This window comes from Nomascus leucogenys, chromosome 12 (assembly GCF_006542625.1).
Source record: "Nomascus leucogenys isolate Asia chromosome 12, Asia_NLE_v1, whole genome shotgun sequence".
In the NCBI taxonomy this organism is placed as follows: domain Eukaryota; kingdom Metazoa; phylum Chordata; class Mammalia; order Primates; family Hylobatidae; genus Nomascus; species Nomascus leucogenys.
In genome coordinates, this window is record NC_044392.1 from 49834295 (window position 1) to 49857066 (window position 22772).

At 41.5% G+C, this 22772-nt stretch overlaps 1 protein-coding gene across 8 annotated transcripts in view; it reads left to right on the top strand.

Moving 5' to 3' along the window:
- The window catches only part of POGZ (pogo transposable element derived with ZNF domain), a 57723-nt gene that overhangs the window by 21506 nt on the left and 13445 nt on the right, over positions 1 to 22772 (top strand). For 4 of the 8 annotated variants that reach the window (XM_030824538.1, XM_030824544.1, XM_030824537.1 and 1 more), the window contains 7 exons: positions 7427 to 7602; positions 8559 to 8667; positions 9870 to 10160; positions 10242 to 10460; positions 13255 to 13361; positions 14034 to 14371; positions 14769 to 14923. In XM_030824538.1, the coding sequence (XP_030680398.1) occupies positions 7427 to 7602; positions 8559 to 8667; positions 9870 to 10160; positions 10242 to 10460; positions 13255 to 13361; positions 14034 to 14371; positions 14769 to 14923 (1395 nt within the window). The remainder of the gene's footprint in view (positions 1 to 7426; positions 7603 to 8558; positions 8668 to 9869; positions 10161 to 10241; positions 10461 to 13254; positions 13362 to 14033; positions 14372 to 14768; positions 14924 to 22772) is intronic. The other 4 variants (XM_030824540.1, XM_030824546.1, XM_030824539.1 and 1 more) reach the window with 1 other exon arrangement.

Sequence of the window (22772 nt, forward strand, 5' to 3'; positions counted from 1 at the left end):
TATAAAAAATACATACAGTTCTGTAACTTTTTTCATCAGATACTCTTGTTTTTTCTTTTTTGTTTTTTTTTTTTTTTGAGATAGAGTATCCCTCTGTCACTCAGGCTGGAGTGCAGTGGTGTGATCTTGGCCCACTGCAACCTCCACTTCTGTGTTCAAGTAATTCTCTTGCCTCAGCCTCCTGAGTAGCTGGGATTACAGGCATGCACCACCATGCCTGGCTAAGTTTTTTGTGTTTTTAGTAGAGATGAGGTTTCACAGTGTTGACCAGGCTGGTCTGGAACTCCTGACCTCAGGTGATTTGCCCACCACGGCCTCCCAAAGTGCTGGGATTACAGGTGTGAGCCACCGTGCCCAGCCTAGGAACTCTTGAAATGCTAGTCCAACTTTAAGGATATGGCTTCAGAATAAAGTGAATGAGAAATATTGCCTCTTACAACCCAGTTTCCCTTTAAGCCTTCAGTTTAATTGTATTGATATATTATCTGCTTACTACATTAGTAACATAGCAAATGAGAATAACATTTGTTTTTTTGAGACAGAGTCTCACTCCATCACCCAGGCTGGAGTGCAGTGGTGCAACCTCCGTCTCTCTGGTTCAAGCAATTCTCATGCCTCACCCACCCTAGTAGCTGGGATTACAGGCATGCGCCACCATGCTCGGCTAATTTCTGTATTTTTAGTAGAGACGGGGTTTCACCATGTTGGCCAGGCTGGTCTCAATTTCCTGACCTCAAGTGATCCACCCACCACGGCTTCTCAAAGTTCTGGGATTACAGGCATGAGCCACTGCTCCCCGCCAGCAAATGAGAATAATTTTTAAACAATTCAATATTGTTTCACTTAGTGTACTTTAAAAAGTTTAGAAATTTAAAATTTAAAAAAAATTTTGTGGTCTCAGAAGAGGGAAAGATTTCTTAAACCAAACACAAAAACAGAGCTAACCATCAAGGGTAAAATTGATAAATAGAACTATATTAAAGATGTGATTAAAAAAAACACACACATGGAGAAGACAAACCACAAACTGGAAGGTGTTTGTGGCATGTATTACTTTTTTTTTTTTTTTTTTTTTTTGAGATGGAATCTGCACTCCAGCCTGCTTTGTTGCCCAGGCTGGAGTACAGTGGCGCGATCTCGGCTCACTGCAGCCTGTGCCTCCCAAGTTCAAATGATTCTCGTGCCTCTGTCTCCCAAGTAGCTAGGACTACAGGTGCCTGCCACCACACCCGGCTAACTTTTGTATTTTTAGCAGAGACAGTGTGTCACCATGTTGGCCAGACTGGTCTCAAACTCCTGACCTCAAGTAATCTGCCTGTCTTGGCCTCCCAAAGTGCTGAGATTACAGACATGAGCCACCTCACCTGGCCCACGAAAAGTTAAACATAGAGTTACCATGTGACCCGGCAGTTCTACTCCTAGCTGTATACCCAAGAGAATGGAAAACCATGTTCACATAAAAACTTGTGCACTAATGTTCATAGCAGTATCATTTGTTATAGCTTAAAGTAAAAACAACCTGTGTCCATAAATTAATGGATAAACAAAATGTAATATATGTACACAATGGAATATTATTAGCGCATAAAAAGGAATGAGATACTGATACATTCTATAACATAGATGAACCTTGAAAACATAATGCTGAGAAAGAAGCCAGACATACAAAATTAGCCAGGTGTGGTGGCGCATGCCTGCAATCCCAGCTATTAGGGAGGCTGAGGCAGGAGAATCGTTTGAACTCGGGAGGCGGAGGTTGCTGTGAGCCGATATCGCACCACTGCACTCCAACCTGGGCAACAAGAGGAAAACTCTGTCTCAAAAAAAAGAGAAAAAAGAAAGAAGCCAGACACAAAAGGTCATGTATTATATGATTCCATCTATATGAAATGTCTTGAATAGGCAAGTCCACAGAGAGAGAAATTAGATTCGTGGTTGCCAGGGGCTGGGAGGAGAAAAGAATGGGGAATAATTGCTAGGGGAAATGAGGTTTCTTTTGAGGGCGATGAAAATGTTCTGGATCTAGGCCGGGTGTGGTGGCTTACGCCTGTAATCCTAGCACTTTGGGAAGCCGAGGCAGGCGGATCACCTGAGGTCAGGAGTTCGAGACCAGCCTGGCTAACATAGTGAAACCCCGTTTCTACTAAAAATATAAAAAACTAGCCAGGCATGGTGGCATGTGCCTGTAATCCCAGCTACTCGGGAGGCTGAAGCAGGAGAATTGCTTGAACCTGGGAGGCAGAGGTTACAGTGAGCCGAAATCACGCCACTGTACTCCAGCCTGGGCAACAAGAGCGAAACTCCATCTCCAAAAAAAAAAAAGAAAAGAAAATGTTCTAGAAGTAAATAATGATGATGATGGTTGCACAACCTTGGGAATATACAAAAAAAAAAAATCACTGAATTGTGTATTTTAAATGGGCAGTATGTGGATTATATCTCAAAGCCGGGTTTGGTTTTTTGTGTGTGTTTTGCTTTTAAGAAAGTATCAAGGCCGAGTGTGTGGCTCACACCTGTAATCCCAGCACTTTGGGAGGCCAAGGTGAGCAGAACATTTGAGGTCAGGAGTTCAAGACCAGCCTGACCAACATGGTGAAACCCCATCTCTACTAAAAATACAAAAAAATTAGCCGAGCGTGGTGGCACTTACCTGTAGTCCCAGCTACTTGGGAGGCTGAGGCAGGAGAATCGCTTGAACCTGAGAGGTGGAGGTTGCAGTGAGCTGAGATCACGCTACTGCACTCCAACTTGGGCAACAGGGCAAGACTCCATCTCAAAAAAAAAAAAAGAAAGTATCAGGAATAAAATTTTGGAATATTTTTACTATTCTGTTTGATGTTCTTTAGAATTTACTACTTAGTATTTTAAAATTATTCCTGTAGTTCTGACTGATCTTATGTTTGCACAGGAAAGAAACATTATGAGGTGAAATAAACTGTTGCTTAATTCTGAGCTGTGAATTATGTGAATTTAATGTTATAAATTTCTGACAGTATAACTAATTATGGTTTTCAATTCCTATTGTATTTAGCCCTCTATTTCTGGGCTTTAAGGGTATGGAAGAAAACTTAAAAGAATGAAGGAAGGCTGGGCGCAGTGGCTCATGCCTGTAATCCCAGCACTTTGGGAGGCTGAGGCGGGCAGATCGCCTGAGGTCAGAAGTTTGAGACCAGCATGGCCAAATAGTGAAACCCTGTCTCTATTAAAAACTACAAAAATTAGCTGGACATGGTGGTGGGCATCTGTATTCCTAGCTACTTGGGAGGCTGAGCAGGAGAATCACTTGAACCTAGGAGGCAGAGGTTGCAGTGAGCTGAGGTCACGCCATTCCAGCCTGGGTGACAGAGCAAAACTCCTTGTGAAAAAAAAAAAAAAGAATGAATGAAGGAAAAAAATCAAGAGAGAACAAACTTAGAGGGAGAAAGTTAGTTGCATAATTCTTTGATTTTTTTAATTAATAATGTGCAAGGCGGGCAGATCACAAGGTCACGAGATCGAGACCATCCTGGCCAACATGGTAAAACCCGGTCTCTACTAAAATACAAAAAAATTAGCTGGGCCTGGTGGCATGTGCCTGTAGTCCCAGCTACTTGGGAGGGTGAGGCAGGGGAATCACTTGAACCCAGGAGGCAGAGGTTGCAGTGAGCCGAGATTGCGCCATTGCACTCCAGCCTGGTGACAGAGCAAGACTCCATCTCAAAAAATAATGTGCTTGATACCATATGACGTCTGAAGTACAGAAGAAAACTCATGAAATTAATTGTCAACGAGGTGGATTGTTTTGTTTCATTTGTTTCTTGTTTTCTTTGTTTTGTTCAAGATGGGGTCTTACTTTGTCACCCAGGCTGGAGTGCAGTAGTGGCACGAACACAGCTGGCTCACTGCACCCTCCACCTCCCAGGCTCAAACGATCCTCCCACCTCGGTCCCCCAAGTAGCTGGGACTACAGGCGCACGCCACCATGTCTGGCTATTTTTCATTTTTTATTTTTGAGACTGAGACTGACACTGTTGCCCAGACTGGAGTGTAGGGGCACAATCTTGGCTCACTGAAGACCCCACCTGGGTTCAAGCAATTGTCGTGCCTCAGTCACTCAAGTAGCTGGGATTACAGGCATATGCCACCATGCCCAGCTAACTTTTGTATTTTTAATAGAGATGGGGGTTTCACCATGATGGCCAGGTTGGTCTCGAACTCTTGACCTCAACTGATCCACCTGCCTCGGCCTCCCAAAGTGCTGACATGATAGGTGTAAGCCACCACGCCTGGCCTTGTTTTGTTTTTGAGATGGGGGGTCTCACTGTGTTGTCCAGGCTGGACTCAAACTCCTAGGCTCAAGTGATCTACCTGCTTCAGCCTCTCAAATAGCTGGGACTACAGGTGCATGCCACTGCTCTAGGCTGAATAATCCTTTTAAAGGCTTTTTTTTTTTAAAGCACCAGAAGTGTGATTGCCTGTTTCATCCTCTGGAAATAGAACCTTGTAAGACACTTGAATTGTCAGAATTCCTTTGAGCAAAGATTGCAGAAATCATTAAAATGCTTCTAAATAAGTAAGTGTAGTTTACCCAGTATGGCTTTCCATAGTCTGGCTTTTGCTTTCTATTGCATTGTGAATCTAATCTGGTCTTAGAAAACCATTTTTTGATTGTACCATATTTTTGGAAAAATTCTTTTTTTCTTTCTTTTTTTTTTGAGATGGAATTTCGCTCTTATTGCTCAGACTGGAGTGCAGTGGCGCGATCTTGGCTCAACACAACCTCTGCCTCCTGGGTTCAAGCAATTCTCCTGCCTCAGCCTCCCGAGTAGCTGGGATTACAGGCATGCGCCACTACGCCTGGCTAATTTTGTTATTTTTAGAGACGGGGTTTCTCCATGTTGGTCAGGCTGGTCTCAAACTCCTGACCTCAGGTGATCCACCCACCTCGGCCTCCCAAAATGCTGGGATTACAGGCATGAGCCACCTTGCCCAGCCTTTTTGGAAAAATTCTAACAATCCACCAAAATTTAAACTTGACCCTGATATAAGAGAAAATATTTGCAGAAAATGCTGTTAAAATTCTTTATAATGGTATTTACGGGTTTCATGGAAACCTGGTCTGTCTTTAAGAGACTTGCTAATGCTGACTGATTTCACATAAATGCAAAAAGCCTCCATCTTTCCCTTCTTGTATTTAATTGGGATGGTGAGCTAGTAATTATCTTAAGAATTTTTAGAATTAGGATAAATAAGAGATAATTTATTTTCTTTTGTCCTAGTAGTTAAAATAATGACTAGGAAATATAGACTTTTGCTTAGTCAACATTTTTCAACCATAAATTTCAAAAGGATAGAAAGAGATGGTTGGGGAACCTATAGATTAAAAGACTTGAGTTATGTTCATCAGTTGCACTTTGCAAACATTTCGTAACTGGATTCAGACAAATTAAAAAATACAAACAAGTAAGTTTGAATTTTGACTGGGTATTTGATATTGAATAATTATTATAATGTTCAGGAGTTATGTTGGTATGATTCTTTTATCTTTTTTTGAAGTTCTTATGTAGGAGGTATATTTTGAAATACTTATAGATGATATGATCTAGAACTTGTTTTAAAGTGATATGGGAACTAGTAAGTATGTAGGAGGTATAGATGAAATAAGACTTCCATACATTGATAATTATTGAAGCAGGGTGGTGGTTACGTAGGGGTTCACTATAGCGTTCTCTTTTTATGTATGTTTTAACTTCTCCATAATAAAACATTAAAAATTTAAAAAAACCCACCATAGATAAATTGCCAGTATAGTTTAACATGGATAGAACTTGCTGGAATTTTCTGTTTTATTTATCTCTCTGCCTCTACAATCACTAGTCTTCTGGCTCAGTAACTGAGGGTCTAGTCTACTGATGAGCTCTCAGTTTCTGAGAGAGTATGAGATAAGCCACTGTTGGCCCATTAGTAGCCACCTACATACCTATTCCTTTGGTGGTCTAGCTTTGTAGTTAACTGTGGTGATACAACCTGCCAAGTGGAACATAAATTTCAGAGGGGCCCATCCCATTCTGGTGATTTTGGGTAAAAAGTTGAGGCCATATTTTGCTTGACTCTTTGGTTTTCTGTTTCTTGTTATTGTTGTTGTTTTGAGACAGAGCCTTGCTCTGTCGCCCAGGCTGGAGTGCAGTGGCACAGTGTTGGCTCACTGCAACCTCCGCCTCCCTGGTTCAAGCAATTCTCCTGCCTCAGCTTCCCAAGTAGCTGGAATTACAGGTATGCGCCACCATGCCCGGCTAATTTTTGTATTTTTAGTAGAGACAGGGTTTTGCCATGTTGGCCAGGCTGGTCTTGAGCTCCTGGCCTCAAGTGATCTGCCTGCCTTGGCCTCCCAAAGTGCTGGGATTAGAGGTGTGAGCCACCATGCCTGGCCTGCTTGACTCTTTGGCTTGGGTATATTGGCTCTCTGAAATTTTCTATCTGGTTTTGAGTATTCTTTGTAAATCAGGAAACTTAGTATTGGTTTTTTCACCAAATGTCGTGAAATAGGGGACTTAAAAATATTTATAAAATTTTCTCACAAATGAAAAGAATTTAAGATATTTCAATAATAAATAGCCCAGTTTATTAATATTTATTCATGAATGAATCATTATCTTCTGAAATCATGTCATTTTTACTTGGTGTGGGTTAGTTTTTGTCCAGGTCTTCTGTTTATCAGCCCTGATGACATGAAGAGAAAGGCTACGGTAGGTAGCCTGTCAGTCTCTGGGTTCCCAGTGGCTGCTTAAAGAATCTTGCGTTTCTCAGATTTAACTCACTAGGAAGAGAAACCATTCCTTAGATTCTGTGTACTTGCTGAATTAATGTTTGTTGATGAATATTCTTTTTAAAAAATTAAGGGAGATTAGCTAACAAATTATATTCTAATAAAATAGGTTTTACCTAGTTAAAATATGGAAAAAGACTTAACATATTTTGTTCTGCTGATTTGGTGGGGGAGATTATGTGTGGTCACTTAAATCATGAGAGTCGGGGTGCTAGCCACATAGAATTCTAATGTGTCTTTCATCCCCAGTTAAGACATATGGGTGAAGTGTTAGTGAACCTCCTCTACCCATCTGTTTTTCTGTTAGTTGTAGATTTGGGTGAAGCTTAAATTTTTGGTGAATTTGGTCACATTAAACCTGAGATGAGTGGCAGTCTTGGGTATTTTGGCATATAGGACACCATTTCTAATAAAATGTGGATTTGTACTTGGGATGCTGAGGTGGAAGAATCGCCTGAGCCCAGGAAGTTGAGGCTGCAGTGAGCCGTGACTGTGCCACTGTGCTCCAGCCTGGGTGACAGAGTGAGACCCTGTATCAAATAAAATAAAATAAAGTAAAATGTGGGTTTAACATTGTTTCTAACATTCCTTTTTTTTTTTTTTTCTTCCTTTACCCTTTAGCTGGCAATCCTTTGGTCCAGCAAGGTGGACAACCACTCATCCTGACCCAGAATCCAGCCCCAGGTCTGGGCACAATGGTTACTCAACCAGTATTGAGGCCTGTTCAGGTCATGCAGAATGCCAATCATGTGACTAGTTCCCCTGTGGCCTCACAACCAATATTTATCACTACGCAGGTGAGTAGGACTCTGAATTCCAAGGTTGCTAGAGGAGAGAAAGACTATAAACCTCTGAAAGCTCTGACTTAGGGTCTTTGGCATCATTAGAAGTGGTTCTAAGTCTTGTCTTTTGACCTGGCTTTCTCATTTACTGTTCTGTAATTTGATGCCGACTGTGGAAAGCCCAACATAGCATAGCTGGGTAATATCCTCTTTAAACCCCTTAGAAGTTTATTAAGTGATTTGATTAAAGTCTAGGCAGAAATTAGTGGGAAAGCTTGGATTAAGAAGCCTTAACGCTTGGCTCTTGAGGCTTTTCACCCTTTGCTTGGACTGCTTCTCTTCACATGGGATGAGTTAGTTAACTTTTGGAGATGTATATATGTAATTGGTGGAGTTCATGGAGACCTTTGGGAGACAAGGAAGATGACTTATTTGATAATATAATGTGTTGGATTGAAGTTGAAAGCCTAATTCTGAATATGGATTCTAAAGGCAGATGCTTCTCTTTGCCTGTGGCTTCCTGAGTTGTAAATTCTTATGAATTTGCCAAAGGTTTATGGCCTTTGAAGTAGACTTTTGGAACAATTTCTTAGGATTGTTTGTATGTTGAATCACTCCAGTGAACATTGCTCTTGCCCCCAACCCCCACCCCCACTTCTGTTCATTTAGCACTTTAGGGAGCCAGTCTGTTGATGAGGTTTTTTTAAGCTGATGCTCTCTTAAGTCAGGAAATAGGTTTTCATTTTTGCTCATATGTTCCAAAGCTTGTTCTCTAATTTTGATATTTTGTCTCTCAAAAGTTTGCCAGAATTTCCTAAATTTTTCCATCTCAGTCATTTAAAAGCTCTAATTCTGGAGAAAGAACCATTAAGTAAGAGTATGGGAATTTTTTTTTGGATGTAGGTCATACTGCAGTCTTTGTTAGTATTAATTGGTCTCCATGTTAAAGATCATTTTGCTTTTTAATACAGGGATTTCCTGTAAGGAATGTCCGGCCTGTACAAAATGCAATGAATCAGGTTGGGATTGTGCTGAACGTACAGCAAGGCCAAACGGTTAGACCAATTACACTAGTTCCAGGTAAGGAAAAATGTCTATCCATTTGGAATAAACCGGCATCCAGAAGATTTGTTTTTATTGTTCTAAATATCCTAAGTCATTTAGTAAGTATATTTAAAGAAAACCTAAAAATATAAAAATATTAATGATTTAAGCCCAATTTTTAAAAATCTGTTTCTAACCTTTGGCCAGGGTGGTGGTTTTAATTATTTCTGTTTAGCTTTTCACCACCCTTCATCAAGTAGTAAAACAGAGTTTACAGTCATTTTTCTGTAACTGGTATTTAGTCAGCTATTAAGACTATGTTATTAATGCAAACTCATAAATTCTACACTCCTTACACATCTCCTCATTTGCACGGTGGGATTATAAACTTTGTTTTAATTTTATAGCATAGATTTTAGATATAAATAAATGACATTCCCTTTATGGATAAATACTGTCAATGACTAGATAGTATTTTATTTTAAGATTCTGCTAGATTGTATTTTTTTTTTGTAAGATTCTGAGAAGGATAATTTTTTTAAAATCTTAGAATTTTCCATTGCTCTATTTAGCATGTATAAGTTTACTACAATTCAGACCAAAAAAGAGTATCTTAATTTAGCTATTTGTAAGGGTACCTCTGTAGCTTGTCTTTCTAAGGTTTTGTTTTTTGTTCTCATAGCCCACAGGGGTTTTTGGCCCTTAGTCTGACCAGCTTACCCTGGTATTTCTTTATTTTTCTCAGTGGAATTGTCTACAGTTGAGCTAGGAGACATTCCTCTTTGGGACATTCTAGTAGAATGGCATAGTCTGTCTTCTGAGTTGATAGAAGAGGATGGAAGACTCCTTTAGTACTCTGAGAAAGACTGATTTCTTTTTTCAGGACCAGGTTTGCCATTTGGCCTATATACACCCATATTGCCTCCCAATCTTTTCTTCTAGTACCGAGATCAAGCCACTGATTATATTCTTAGAATTAAAAAGGCAGTGTGGTAAGGTGTTTTAGGAGGAGTTGATGGGAGTCTTACTTAACTTAATGTTTTTAGACTGCCCAGGCTAATTTATTTTGTCAACATGGACACCTTATGCTTTCTTAGTCTTCAGAATCTATACTACTCTTGGAAAGCTCTGATGATCATCCATCGGTTTGGGGAAATAATCTTTCCAGTAAAGGCAGGGAGAATGTGTTATAGGTGAGCTCACTGACCAAGATCTGGTACTTTGTCTCTCTTTTAAAGCTCCAGGTACCCAGTTTGTTAAGCCGACAGTTGGAGTTCCACAAGTGTTCTCCCAGATGACCCCTGTGAGGCCAGGCTCCACAATGCCTGTGAGGCCCACCACCAACACCTTCACCACCGTCATCCCGGCCACTCTTACCATTCGAAGCACCGTCCCACAGTCCCAGTCCCAGCAGACCAAGTCCACTCCCAGCACTTCCACCACTCCCACTGCCACACAGCCAACCTCACTGGGGCAACTAGCTGTTCAGTCTCCAGGCCAGTCAAACCAGACCACGAATCCCAAGCTAGGTAAGGCTTGGGAAGAGGAGATGGCAGAGCTAGGATGGGATGGTGGGTGGAGAACAGATGATTATCACTTGGTCACTGTAGCTCCCTCCTTCCCCTCTCCACCTGCAGTGAGCATTGCCAGCTTTGTCACTGTGAAGCGACCTGGTGTTACAGGCGAAAATAGCAATGAAGTGGCCAAATTGGTGAATACCCTTAACACCATCCCTTCCCTGGGCCAGAGTCCTGGGCCAGTGGTGGTGTCCAACAACAGCTCTGCTCATGGCTCTCAAAGAACCAGCGGACCTGAGTCTTCAATGAAAGGTACGATAACCTGAAAGACCCTGAGCAGCCAGTCATTCAAAAACATTAATAAAGTGTTTGTTGTATCAGAGCTTTATACTCAGAAATAGACAAATAAAAAAAATATAGCTGCTGTAGTTTATTCTTACAGAAACTTTAGTAAGGAGAAAGCCACTTACAAAAAGTGTAACTGAATCAGCTGCAAGAAATTCTGTGTGTAATTGTGCTTTGGAGATTAGTGAAATTGATTGATGAGAGATGGGTGAGATAATGAAAGATAACTTCATGGAAGAGATGGATTTCTGAGCAAGGTTTTGAAGTTGGGATTTGGTAGAAAGATGTTCAGGTTGAGAATGATGAGCATGACAGTTTTCAATGGTCTAGAGCAGGGGTCGGCAAATATTTCCTGTAAAGGGCCTAGTAGTAAAGTTGTAGGCTTTGTGCACAATATATAGCCTCTGTTGCAGCTATTAACTGTGCCGTTGTGGTGTGGAAGCAGCCACAGATACATAAACGAATGAGCATGGCTGTGCTCCACTAAAAACTATTTAGGGACTCTGAAATTTAAGTTTCATAAGATTTTCATGTGTCGAAAAATTGTATTATTTTATTTCAACCATTTAAAAATAAAAACCGCAAGATATAGTGGCTCACACCTCATCCCAGCATTATGGGAGGCCAAGGTGGGAGGATCACTTGAGCCTAGGAGTTTGAGACCAGCCTGGGCAACATGGTGAGATCCCATCTCTACAAAAAAAAAAAAAAAAAAAAAAAACAAAAACGATTAGCCAGGCATGGTGGTGTATGTCTGCAGTCCTCACTACTCAGGAGTCTGAGGTGAGAGGATGGCTTGGGCTTGAACCCAGAAGGTTGAGCCTGCAGTGAGCCATGATCATGCCACTGCAACAGAATGAGACCCTTTCTCAAAAAAAAGTAAAAATCTTTAAAAAATGGTGTTGGGAAAACTAGATATCCATGTCCAAAAAAATGAAGTTGGATCTTACCTTACAATAAATACAAACATTAACTCAAAATGGATCAAAGACCTAAATGAACCTAAAACTATAAGACTGTTAGAAAAATCATAGGACAAAAAGCGTCATGATTCGTGATTTGACAGTGATTGCTATTTCTTGGATATGACACCAAAAGCATATGCAAGAAAAGAAAAAAATGGGTAAATTAACTTACATCAAAATTTAAAACTTCTGTGCATCAAAGGACATTATCAACACAGTGGAAAGGGAAGCCACAGAATGGGAGAAAATATTTGCAAATTATATATCTAATAAGGGGTTAATATCCAGAATATATAGAGAATTCGTACAGTTCAACATTAAAAAAAACTCCCAAACAACCTTTTTAAAAAACAGACAAAGGACTGGCTGGGCATGGTGGTTCACGCCTGTAATCCCAGCACTTTGAGAGGCCGAGGCAGATGGCTCATGAGGTCAGGGGTTCAAGACCAGCCTGACCAATAATGGTGAAACCCCGTCTCTACTAAAAATACAAAAATTAGCCAGGCGTGGTGGTTTGTGCCTGTATTCCCAGCTACTTGGGAGGCTGAGACAGGAGAATTGCTTGAACCTGGAAGGCAGAGGTTGTGGTGAGCCGAGATCGTGCCACTGCACTCCAGCCTGGGCAACAGAGCAAGACCCCATCTCAAAAAAAAAAAAAAAAAGTAGGAAAGTAGGCAAAGGACTGAATAGACCTTTCTCCAAAGAAAGTTATAGCCAATAAGCTCATGAAAAGGTGCTCAGTGTTATTAATCATTATGGAAATGCAAATCAAAACCACAACGAGGTACCGTCTCACTCCTATTAGGATGGCTACTGTCAAAAAACCATAAAATAACAAATATTGTTGAGGATGTGGAGAAAGCAGAACCCTTACGCACTGTTGATGGAAATGTAAAATGATGCAGCCACTTTGGAAACAGTATGGTGGTTCCTCAAAAACTTAAAAATGATAGAATTGTATGCTCCAGGAATTCCACTTCTATACCCAAAAGAATTGAAAGCAGAGACTAGAACAGGTATTTGTACATCTATGACCTATGTTCATTGCAACATTATTCACAATAGCTGAAAGGTGAAAGCAACACAGAGGTTCATCAGCTGATAAAGGGATAAATAAAATGTGGTATTCACATACAATGGTATATTGTTCAGGCTTAAGAAAGGCAATTCTGCTGCAACATGTGCTACAACATGGTTGAACCTTGAGGACATTATGCTAAAGTGAAATAGGCTAGTCACAAAAGGACAAGCACCATATGATTCCACTTACTTGAGGTACCTAGAGTAGTCAAATTCATAGAGACAAAGTTGAATTGTGGTTGCTGGGGTGGAGGCAAGGGGAGAATGGTGAGGAGTTTTTTATTGGATATAGCTTCAGTTCTGCAAGATTTAAAAAAAAAAACCTTAACAAAAAAGTCACATACAAATTACTCTTAGCTTATGGGCCAAACAGAAACTGGTAGCTGGGCTGGATTTGATCTGTGCGCTATGGTTTGCTGACCCCTGGCCTAGAGTTAGAACAGTAAAAGGAAGCCTCAAACATAGTGATCTTGAGCCCAGGGAGGTCAAGCCTGCAGTGAGCTGTGGTCGTGCCACTGCACTCCAGCCTGGGCAACAGACTGAGAGACCCTGTCTCAAAAAAAACAAAAACAAACAAAAAACCATAGTGATCTCTCATGCTTGCTTATTACTCTTTTATATACTTCTCAGGGAGTGTTTGACCTTTTCCCAAAAGGTTAGTAATCTTTTTCCAGTGTCATTGTATTAATCTTATCAATTCTTCTCACTTCTTTCAGTGACCTCTTCCATCCCAGTATTTGACCTCCAGGATGGTGGACGGAAAATATGTCCACGGTGTAATGCTCAATTTCGTGTTACTGAAGCTTTGAGAGGTCACATGTGTGTAAGTGATATCACCTGTGATCCAGCTTAAGTGGCTTCTGCCATTTACCTTCATTAATATTGGAAGCTTGTAAAACAGGGGCTCTAAAATGACTGAAGCTTTTTAAAGGATTACTGTTTCTCTTGGTCTGTTTTTAGAAGAGCTGTGTACTTTGGAATGTGATGGGATACATTTAAAGACCCTCAAATAGATCAGAACATATGTGATCTTACTTTCTTAGCATGGTAGATTTTGAAACCACACAGGAGAACAGGTTTATAGATAATAAGGACTCAAACCATATTGGCCTCAGTTCATTTTCTGTTAATTGTGTCATTGGATGAGTCGGGAGCTCTTATTTCCATTTTTTAGCTTTTCATTTTTTGGTGTTAGTCCAGATAAAAAGATTGGAACTTCTTTTTTGCCAGGGAGCTCAGAGCCAAGTTATACTAATGATTAAGGGAGTTAAGACAGGCAGGAGGGAGAAGTACAAAGTTCAGTGCTTGGGTGGCTTATGGCTGTGGATATACTCTAGAAAAGGAGTGAAACTTGGAAACACTAAAAAACTGAAGGGTGAAAGCTGAATGAGAATACCTGAAACCAAACCGTTAACAAGGAATGGTAGTGAAGTTAAGGAGTTAGCACATTCTAGCCCCCAGGATAACCAGAATGATCAGATGTCTTTCTTTATAGTACTGTTGCCCAGAAATGGTTGAATACCAGAAGAAAGGAAAGTCCCTGGATTCAGAACCCAGTGTCCCATCAGCAGCAAAGCCCCCATCCCCTGAGAAAACAGCTCCTGTTGCTTCCACACCCTCTTCTACACCTATTCCTGCTCTGTCACCACCTACCAAAGTACCAGAGCCAAATGAGAACGTGGGTGATGCCGTCCAGACCAAACTCATTATGCTTGTAGATGACTTCTACTATGGACGGGATGGTGGCAAAGTAGCCCAGCTCACAAATTTCCCTAAGGTCGCCACATCTTTCCGATGCCCACATTGTACCAAAAGGCTAAAAAACAATATTCGGTAAGTGTTGAAGAGCCTTGGAAGTTACCTTGGACAAGAGAAGACTTACATTTTCTTATATATTTTAAGTCTTTCTCTTTGGAGAATGGACCTAACTACTATGCAATCTTGCTGGGGTTATCATTAAATCAATAACTAGGACTATAGAAGGAGATATTGTGGTAATAAACAAAAGGTAACTGGATCGAGTAAGGGAAAGCAGTATATCTCCTTTCACAGAACTCTCTTAGTTTCAAGAATTCGTTATCTTTCTGGGCTCAGGAAAGGATATCCCAAACAGGAAGTTTGGGGAATGGAGGGGAGCAGATAATGTTTGTTCTGTGATTTTACCATTATATTTCTAAAAGGCTACCTATTTTTTATGTTTTCTGTACTTTCTCTTTGTGCTTTATTACAGATTCATGAACCATATGAAACACCACGTAGAACTCGATCAGCAGAACGGTGAGGTAGATGGTCACACTATCTGCCAGCACTGTTACCGCCAGTTTTCCACTCCCTTCCAGCTTCAGTGCCACTTGGAAAATGTTCATAGTCCCTATGAATCTACTAGTAAGTTTGGAAACTCTTAAACTCTAGGGGAATATACTTTGCCGTTCACTCTTTGAATGGTGCTGGGGGGAGCCCATCATATTTATTTACATGTGGGTAACAGTGCAGAGGAAGTACTTTTCATATTTGTAGCCAGTTCTTTACTTCATTCACCTTGTTTTTTTTTTTTACAAGCCTGACTTTTATTTTGTTCAAGCATGGATTGAGTTCAGTGTTAGATCCTGCATTATTAGGGGCTTTGATTCAGAACCACTGTAGAAAAACAAATGTAATGAATTTATTTCTTAGGTCTCTTTATAGAAGGAACAGCCATCTATTTGCTTCTCCACTTTAGTTAATACCCTGATAGGTCTTATGTAGGATAAAAGATAATATGAAGTACTGGCCGGGCGCGGTGGCTCACGCTTGTAATCCCAGCACTTTGGGAGGCCGAGGCGGGCAGATCACGAGGTCAGGAGATCGAGACCACGGTGAAACCCCGTCTCTACTAAAAATACAAAAAAATTAGCCGGGTGTGGTGGCGGGCGCCTGTAGTCTCAGCTACTCAGAGAGGCTGAGGCAGGAGAATGGTGTGAACCCAGGAAGCGGAGCTTGCAGTGAGCCGAGATTGCGCCACTGCACTCCAGCCTGGGTGACTGGGTGACAGAGCGAGACTCCGTCTCAAAAAAAAAAAAAAAAAAAAAATTATGAAGTACTTTATCATTAAGACATTGCTTTCAATGAAATATAAGATGAGCTGGAGTGTTTTCTACACTGTACATTTTATAGATGTAGGCTGGACATAAGCTCAAAGAAATTAAGTAGGATAAAAGATAATATGGCCGGGCACTGTGGCTCACGCCTGTAATCCCAACACTTTGGGAGGCCGAAGTGAGCGGATCACTTGAGGTCAGGAATTCGAGACCAGCCCAGCCAACATGGCAAAGCCCCATCTCTACTAAAAATGTAAAAATTAACTGGGCTTGGTGGCAGGCACTTGTAATCCCAGCTACTTGGGAGGCTGAGGCAGGAGAATTGCTTGAACCCGGGAGGCGGAGGTTGCAGTGAGCTGAGATCATGCCATTGCACTGCAGTCTGGGCAACGAGCAAAACTCCATCTCCAAAAAAAAAAAGATAATATTATGAAGTACTTTATCATTAAGACAGTGCTTTCAGTGAAATATAAGGTGAGCTGGAATGTTTTCTACACTGTACATTTTATAGATAGATGTAGGCTGAACATAAGCTCAAAGAAATGGAGTCATTTGCTTATGAGCATACACCTCTAAATACACCTCTACTAAGGAGACATAGTGAGGATTTGAGCCCAGTATTGAGAATACTTCTCATATCCTTTACTGGATTTCCAGTTTTGTTGTTAAGACAAAAATTATGTAAATATAGGAAAATGTGAGAACAAGATAGTATATTATAAACACAGACATTTTAAGATATCATTGACAGGTGAAATACTTCAGAGAAGGGAAAAAATCCTTGTGGCTAGGTTTCCAAGAAAGGTTTAGATGGATGGAGAGTAGTAAGAAAAGCTTTTAGGTGATAGAAAACAGCATGATCATGATCAAAAGCATAGAAGACATATGCATATTATCTGGATGCATTTGCTACAAGTAAAAATCCTTAATTAAAAATGAATTAAACAACAAGGACTGGGTGTGGTGGCTCACACCTGTTATCTCAGCACTTTGGGAGGCTTAGGTGGGTGGATCAGTTGAGGCCAGGGGAGACCAGCCTGGCCAACATGGTAAAACCCCATCTCTACTAAAAATACAAAAATTCGCTGGCTGTGGTGGTGCACGCAGGTAATCTCAACTACTCAGGAGGCCAAGGCATGAGAATCACTTGATCCCAGGAGGTGGAGGTTGCAATGAGCTGAGATCGCACCACTGCACTCAGCTTGATGCATCGCTCTGATGACAGAGCGAGTCTCTGTCTCAAAACAAAAGAAAACAATAAGAATATGTTATATCATTTAACTGAGAGATACAGAAATGGATGCTTCAGCCTAGAACTTGACTGCCCTGCTGTTTTTCAACGATTCTCTTGTCTCTGGCTCATAGCAGAGTGGCTGTATAAGTGTCAGGCACTATGTCCAGACAAAAAATTGTTAGACAAAGAAGAGATCTTATCTTCCCATCTTTCTTTTTTTTTTTTGAGACGGAGTCTCGCTGTCACCCAGGCTGGAGTGCAGTGGTGCAATCTCGGCTCACTGCAACCTCCGCCTCCCGGGTTGACACCATTCTCCTGCCTCAGCCTCTCCGAATAGCTGGGAATACAGGCGCCCGCCACCACACCCAGCTAATTTTTTGTATTTTTTAATAGAGACGGGGTTTCACCATGGTCTTGATCTCCTGACCCCATGATCCGCCCGCCTCGGCCTCCCAAAGTGCTGGGATTACATGCGTGAGCCACCGCGCCCGGCCATCTTCCCATCTTTCTTGAATCTGTTTTCTTATGAGTGAGAATTGCTTTCCTTTTATATCTCTTTGACCATTTATTGGCAAGGGAAATGGGATTGACATCAATGGCTTACACTAACACTAGGCAGTAGAAATGTGCAAGCTTCATGAGTAATTTTAATTTTTTTCACTTTAAATACAGTAGCGCTCCCTTATCCTCAATTTTAGTCTCAATCACAGTCCAAAACTAGGTGAGTGCAGTACAATAAGATTATTGAGAGAGACACCACATTCACATAACTTTTATTACAGTATATTGTTATAATTGTCCTTTTATATATAATTATATATATTTTTAATTGTTAATCTCTTTGCCTAATTTATAAATTAAACTTTATCATAGATATATATATATGAAAAAACATGATATGTATAGGGTTCAATACTATCTGAGGTTTCATGTATGCACTGGGGGTCTTGGAACATATATCTCCCATTGGCAAAGGGGGTCTACTGTAAAGTTTTAAAAAACAGGCAAAATTAATTTTAACGGCATATTTTATTCAGTATCTTAAAAATATTTCAACATGAACTCAAAATTTAAAATTAATGAGATATTTGTCATTCTTTTTTCCTCCATTAAAAAACATCTTTTAAAATACAAATCTAAATTGGGTTTGAGCTTACCACATTTTAAGTGTTCACTAGATACATGTTGCTCGCGCCACCATATTAGACAGTGGAACTTTGGACTAATCATTTGGGAGTAGAATGTATATTAGAATCAACCGGGCCAGGTGCAGTGGTTCACACCTGTAATCTCAGCACTTTGAGAGGCCAAGGCAGACAGATTGAGCTTAGGAGTTCAAGACCAGCCTGGGCAGCATGGAGAAACCCCGTCTCTACAAAAAAAATAACAAAAATTGGGTGTGGTGGCGCACGCCTATGGTCCTAGCTACTCAGGAGGTAGAGGTGGGAGGATTGCATGATCCCAGTAGGTCAAGGCTAGAGTGAACCATGATCACGCCACTGCACTCCAGCTTGGATAACAGAGCAAGACTCTGTCTCAAAAAAAAAGAAACAATGGTGACACTGCAGTGTAGTGCCAGGATAGCCAGCTTGGTCTAGAATAGGACTCAAGATTCTTCACTGTCAGTAATGTGAAGCCAGAGTAACTCATCCATACCTCTCAGTGAAAACACCAGTTTTTTGAGACAACAGGGTCTTGCTCTGCCACCCAGGCTGGGGTGCAATGGTGCAATCTTAGCTCACTGCAGCCTCGAACCCCTGGGCTCAAGCAGTCCTCCCACCTCAGCCTCCTGAGTAGCTGGGACTGTAGGCGTACGCCACCACACCCAGCTAATTTATTCCTTTTCTTGGGGGTAGAGACAGGGTCTTGCTGTGTTGCCCAGGCTGGGCACCTAACTCATTTTTACGCATAATATGGTGGGTGGGTTTTGTTATTCTGAAATTCCACAAATAATAAAATTACACAGAGGGAAGATAAGTTTTTCCGTATGGAAAAGAAACAGACAGTGTAGACCCTCATTGATCTTTTTTCTTTTGGTTTCCCTGACTTAATTTTTGAGTCTCTTGTGACAAAATTTTATACTTACCGAAATCACCTTTCCTTAGTATGTATCAATTTTATTCTTGCAGTATTTCGTAACTTCCTTTTTTGCACCCTTGACAGATCTGGCATGAAAGTAGTTTTTTTTTTCTTTTTTTTGAGACAGGGTCTCACTCTGTTAGCCAAGCTGGAGTGCAGTGGCACAGTCTTGGCTTACTGCAACCTCCACTTCCCAGGCTAAGATGATCCTCCCAACTCAGCCTTCTGAATAGCTGGTACTACAGACACATGCCACTATGCCCAGCTAATTTTGGGTTTTTTTTTTGTTTTGGGGGGTGTTTTTTGTAGAGATAGGGTTTTGCCATGCTGCCCATGCTGGTCTCAAATTATTGAGCTTGAGTAATCCACCCACCTCGGCCTCAGAGTGCTGTGATTACTGGTGTGAGCCACCATACTCAGCTTTTTTTTCGGAGACAGTCGCTCTGTCACCTAGGCTGGAGTGCAGTGGCGCAATCTTGGCTCTCTGCAACCTCCACCTCCTAGGTTCAAGCAATTATTGTGCCTCAGTCTCCCAAGTTCCTGGGATTACTTGCATGTGCCACCATGCCCAGTTAATTTTTTTGTTTGTTTATTTTTAGTAGAGATGGGGTTTCGCCGTGTCGTTCAGGCTGGTCTCAAAGTCCTGGCCTTAAACGATATACCTGCATCGGCCTCCCAAAGTGCTGGAATTATAGGCATGAGCCAGCATGCCCAGTCGAAAGTAGCTTTTTTTTTTTTTTTTTTTTTTTTTTTTTTTTTGTTGTTGAGACAGAGCTTCATTCCTTCACCCATGCTGGAGTACAGTGGCACAATCTCGGCTCACTGCAACCTCCGCCTTCTGGTTTGAAGTGATTCTCCTGCCTCAGCTTCCCAAGTAGCTGGGATTACAGGCGCCCACCACCATGCCCGGCTAATTTTTTTGTATTTTTAGTAGAGACAGGGTTTCACCATGTTAGCCAGGCTGGTCTCAAACTCCTGACCTTGTGATCCACCCACCTTAGCATCCCAAAGTGCTAGGATTACAGGCATGAGCCACGGTGCCCAGCCCAAAAGTAGCTTTTTCAAAAAAAAGAATTGATGCATAATAGGTGTACATGGTTTAGGGATGCATGTGACAATCTAATATACATTCATATAATCTATAAAAATTAAATCAATGTACTTGGAATATTCATCACTCTATGTGTTTATGCTAGAAACATTCAAATTATTCTCTTCTAGCTATTTTAAAATGTACAACAGTGATTGTAAACTATAGTCACCCTACTGATCTACTAGATCTTATTTCTTCTTTCAAACCATATGTTTGTACCTGTTGATCAGCTTCTCTTCAACTCGCTACTCCCCTACTCTTCCCAGCCTCTGGTAACCGCCATTCTACTCTCTCTTCATGAGATCTACTTTTTTTTAGCTCCCACGTATGAGTGGGAACATGTGATATTTGTCTTTTTGTGCTTGGCTTACTTCACTTAACATTAATGACTTCCAGTTGTAACCATGTGCTGCATGACAGAATTTCATTCTTTTTTATGGCTATAATATTCCACTGGGTATATATACCACATCTTTTTTTTTTTTTTTTTTTTTTTTTTTTTGAGAAGGAGTCTTGCTATGTCGCTCAGGCTGAGGTGCGGTAGTGCAATCTTGGCTCACCACAACCTCCACCTCCTGGGTTAAAGTGATTCTCCTGCCTTAGCCTCCTGAGTAGCTGGGATTACAGGCACACGCCACCACACCCAGCTAATTTTTTTGTATTTTTTAGTAGAGACGGGGTTTTACCATGTTGGTCAGGCTGGTCTCAAACTCCTGACCTCATGAGCCACTGTGCCCAGCAACCACATCTTCTTTATTCATTCATCTGTTGATGGGCACTTAGGTCGATTCTGTATTTCGCCTATTGTGAACTGTGCAGCAATAAACACGGGAGTGCAGATACCTTTTCAAAAAGTAGCTTATTTTTACATGCTAATGTTTTGGGGGATTTTTTTCTTTTTATTTTCTGAATTGTTTATTGTAGACATCATCATATTTTTCTCCTAAATCTTTTAATATGTAGCTCTAAAAAATAAGGCCTTTTTTTTTTTCTTTTGTATATGGCCACAGTACCTTTGTTAAGATCTAATAGGCCGGCGCTGTGGCTCACGCCTGTAATCCCAGCACTTTGGGAGGCTGAGGCGGACGGATCACCTAAGGTCAGGAGTTCAAGACCAGCCTGGCCAACGTGGTGAAACCCTGTCTGTACTAAAAATACAAAAAATCAGTTGGGCATGGTGGTGCACACTTGTAATCCCAGCTGCTTGGGAGGCTGAGGCAGGAGAATTGCTTGAACCCAGGAGGTGGAGGTTGCAGTGAGCTGAGATCGCACCATTGCACTCCAGCTTGGGCAGCAAGAGTGAAACGCTGTCTCAAAAAAAGAAAAGAGGGCCGGGCGCGGAGCCTCATGCATGTAATCCCAGCACTTTGGGAGGCCGAAGTGGGTGAATCACGAGGTCAGGAGATCGAGACCATCCCAGACAACATGGTGAAACCCCATCTCTACTAAAATACAAAAAGTTAGCTGGGTGTGGAGGCACACGCCTCTAATCCCAGCTACTCGGGAGGCTTAGGCAGGAGAATTACTTGAACCCAGGAGGCGAAGGTTGCAGTGAGCTGAGATCGCACCATTGCACACCACCCTGGCGACAGAGCAAGACTCCGTCTCAAAAAAAAAAAAAAAGATCTAACAGAATTAATCAGAAATCCTTAATATCATTCAATACCTAGTTTATTTTAAAATTTTCTGAGTTGTCCCCAGAATATCAGTGGATCATTATATTTAATTGTGATAACAGTATCGTCTTAATAACATTACAGGCCAAGGCATGGTGACTCATGCCTCTGATCCTAGCACTTTGGGAGGCCAAGGCAGGAGGATTGCTTGAGACCTTATCTCGATCTCTGTTTTTTTTTAATTAGCCAGGTGTGGTGGCATGTGCCTGTAGCCCCACCTGCTCAAGAGGCTGTGGTGGGAGGATTGTTTGAGCCCAGCAAGTCAAGCCAGCAGTGAGATATGATCACACCACTGCTCTCCAGCCTGGGTGACAGAGTAGACCCTATCTCAAAAAAAAAAAAACCCCAAAAAATAGCATTACATTTTTATTCACACTTGTTTAAGAGCAGTGCAATGACTTGAAGGAGCTTGTATGGCCCTAGGGTTCTTTTCGTAAGTTTGTCTAATGCTGATTCTTAGTCTTCTTTTTTTTTTTGAGACAGAATCTCACTCTGTCACCCAGGCTGGAATGCAGTGACACAATCACAGCTCACTGCAACTTACACCTCTTGGGTTCAGTCAGTTCTCCTGCCTCATCCTTCCAAGTAGCTGGGACTACAGGCATGTGCCATCACACCCAGATAATTTTTGTATTTTTAGTAGAGACTGGGTTTCACCATGTTGGCCAGGCTGGTCTCAAACTCCTAGCCTCAAGTGAGCCACCCTCTTTGGCCTCCCAGAGTGCTGGGATTACAGGCATGAGCAACCGCACTCTGATTCATAGTCTTTTTTTTTTTTTTTTTTTTTTGAGATGGAGTTTTGCTTTTGACACCCCAGGCTGGAGTGCAGTGGCACAGTCTCAGCTCACTGCAACCTCCACCTCCCAGGTTCAAGCAATTCTCCTGCCTCGGCCTCCCGAGTAGCTGGGATTACAGGCGTGCACCACCACACCCAGCTAATTTTTGTATTTTTAGTAGAGGCAGGGTTTTGCCATGTTGGCAAGGCTGGTCTTGAACTCCTGACTTCAGATGATCCGCCCACCTCTGTCTCCCAAACCGCTGAGATTATAGGCGTGAGCCACCACACCCGGCCCTG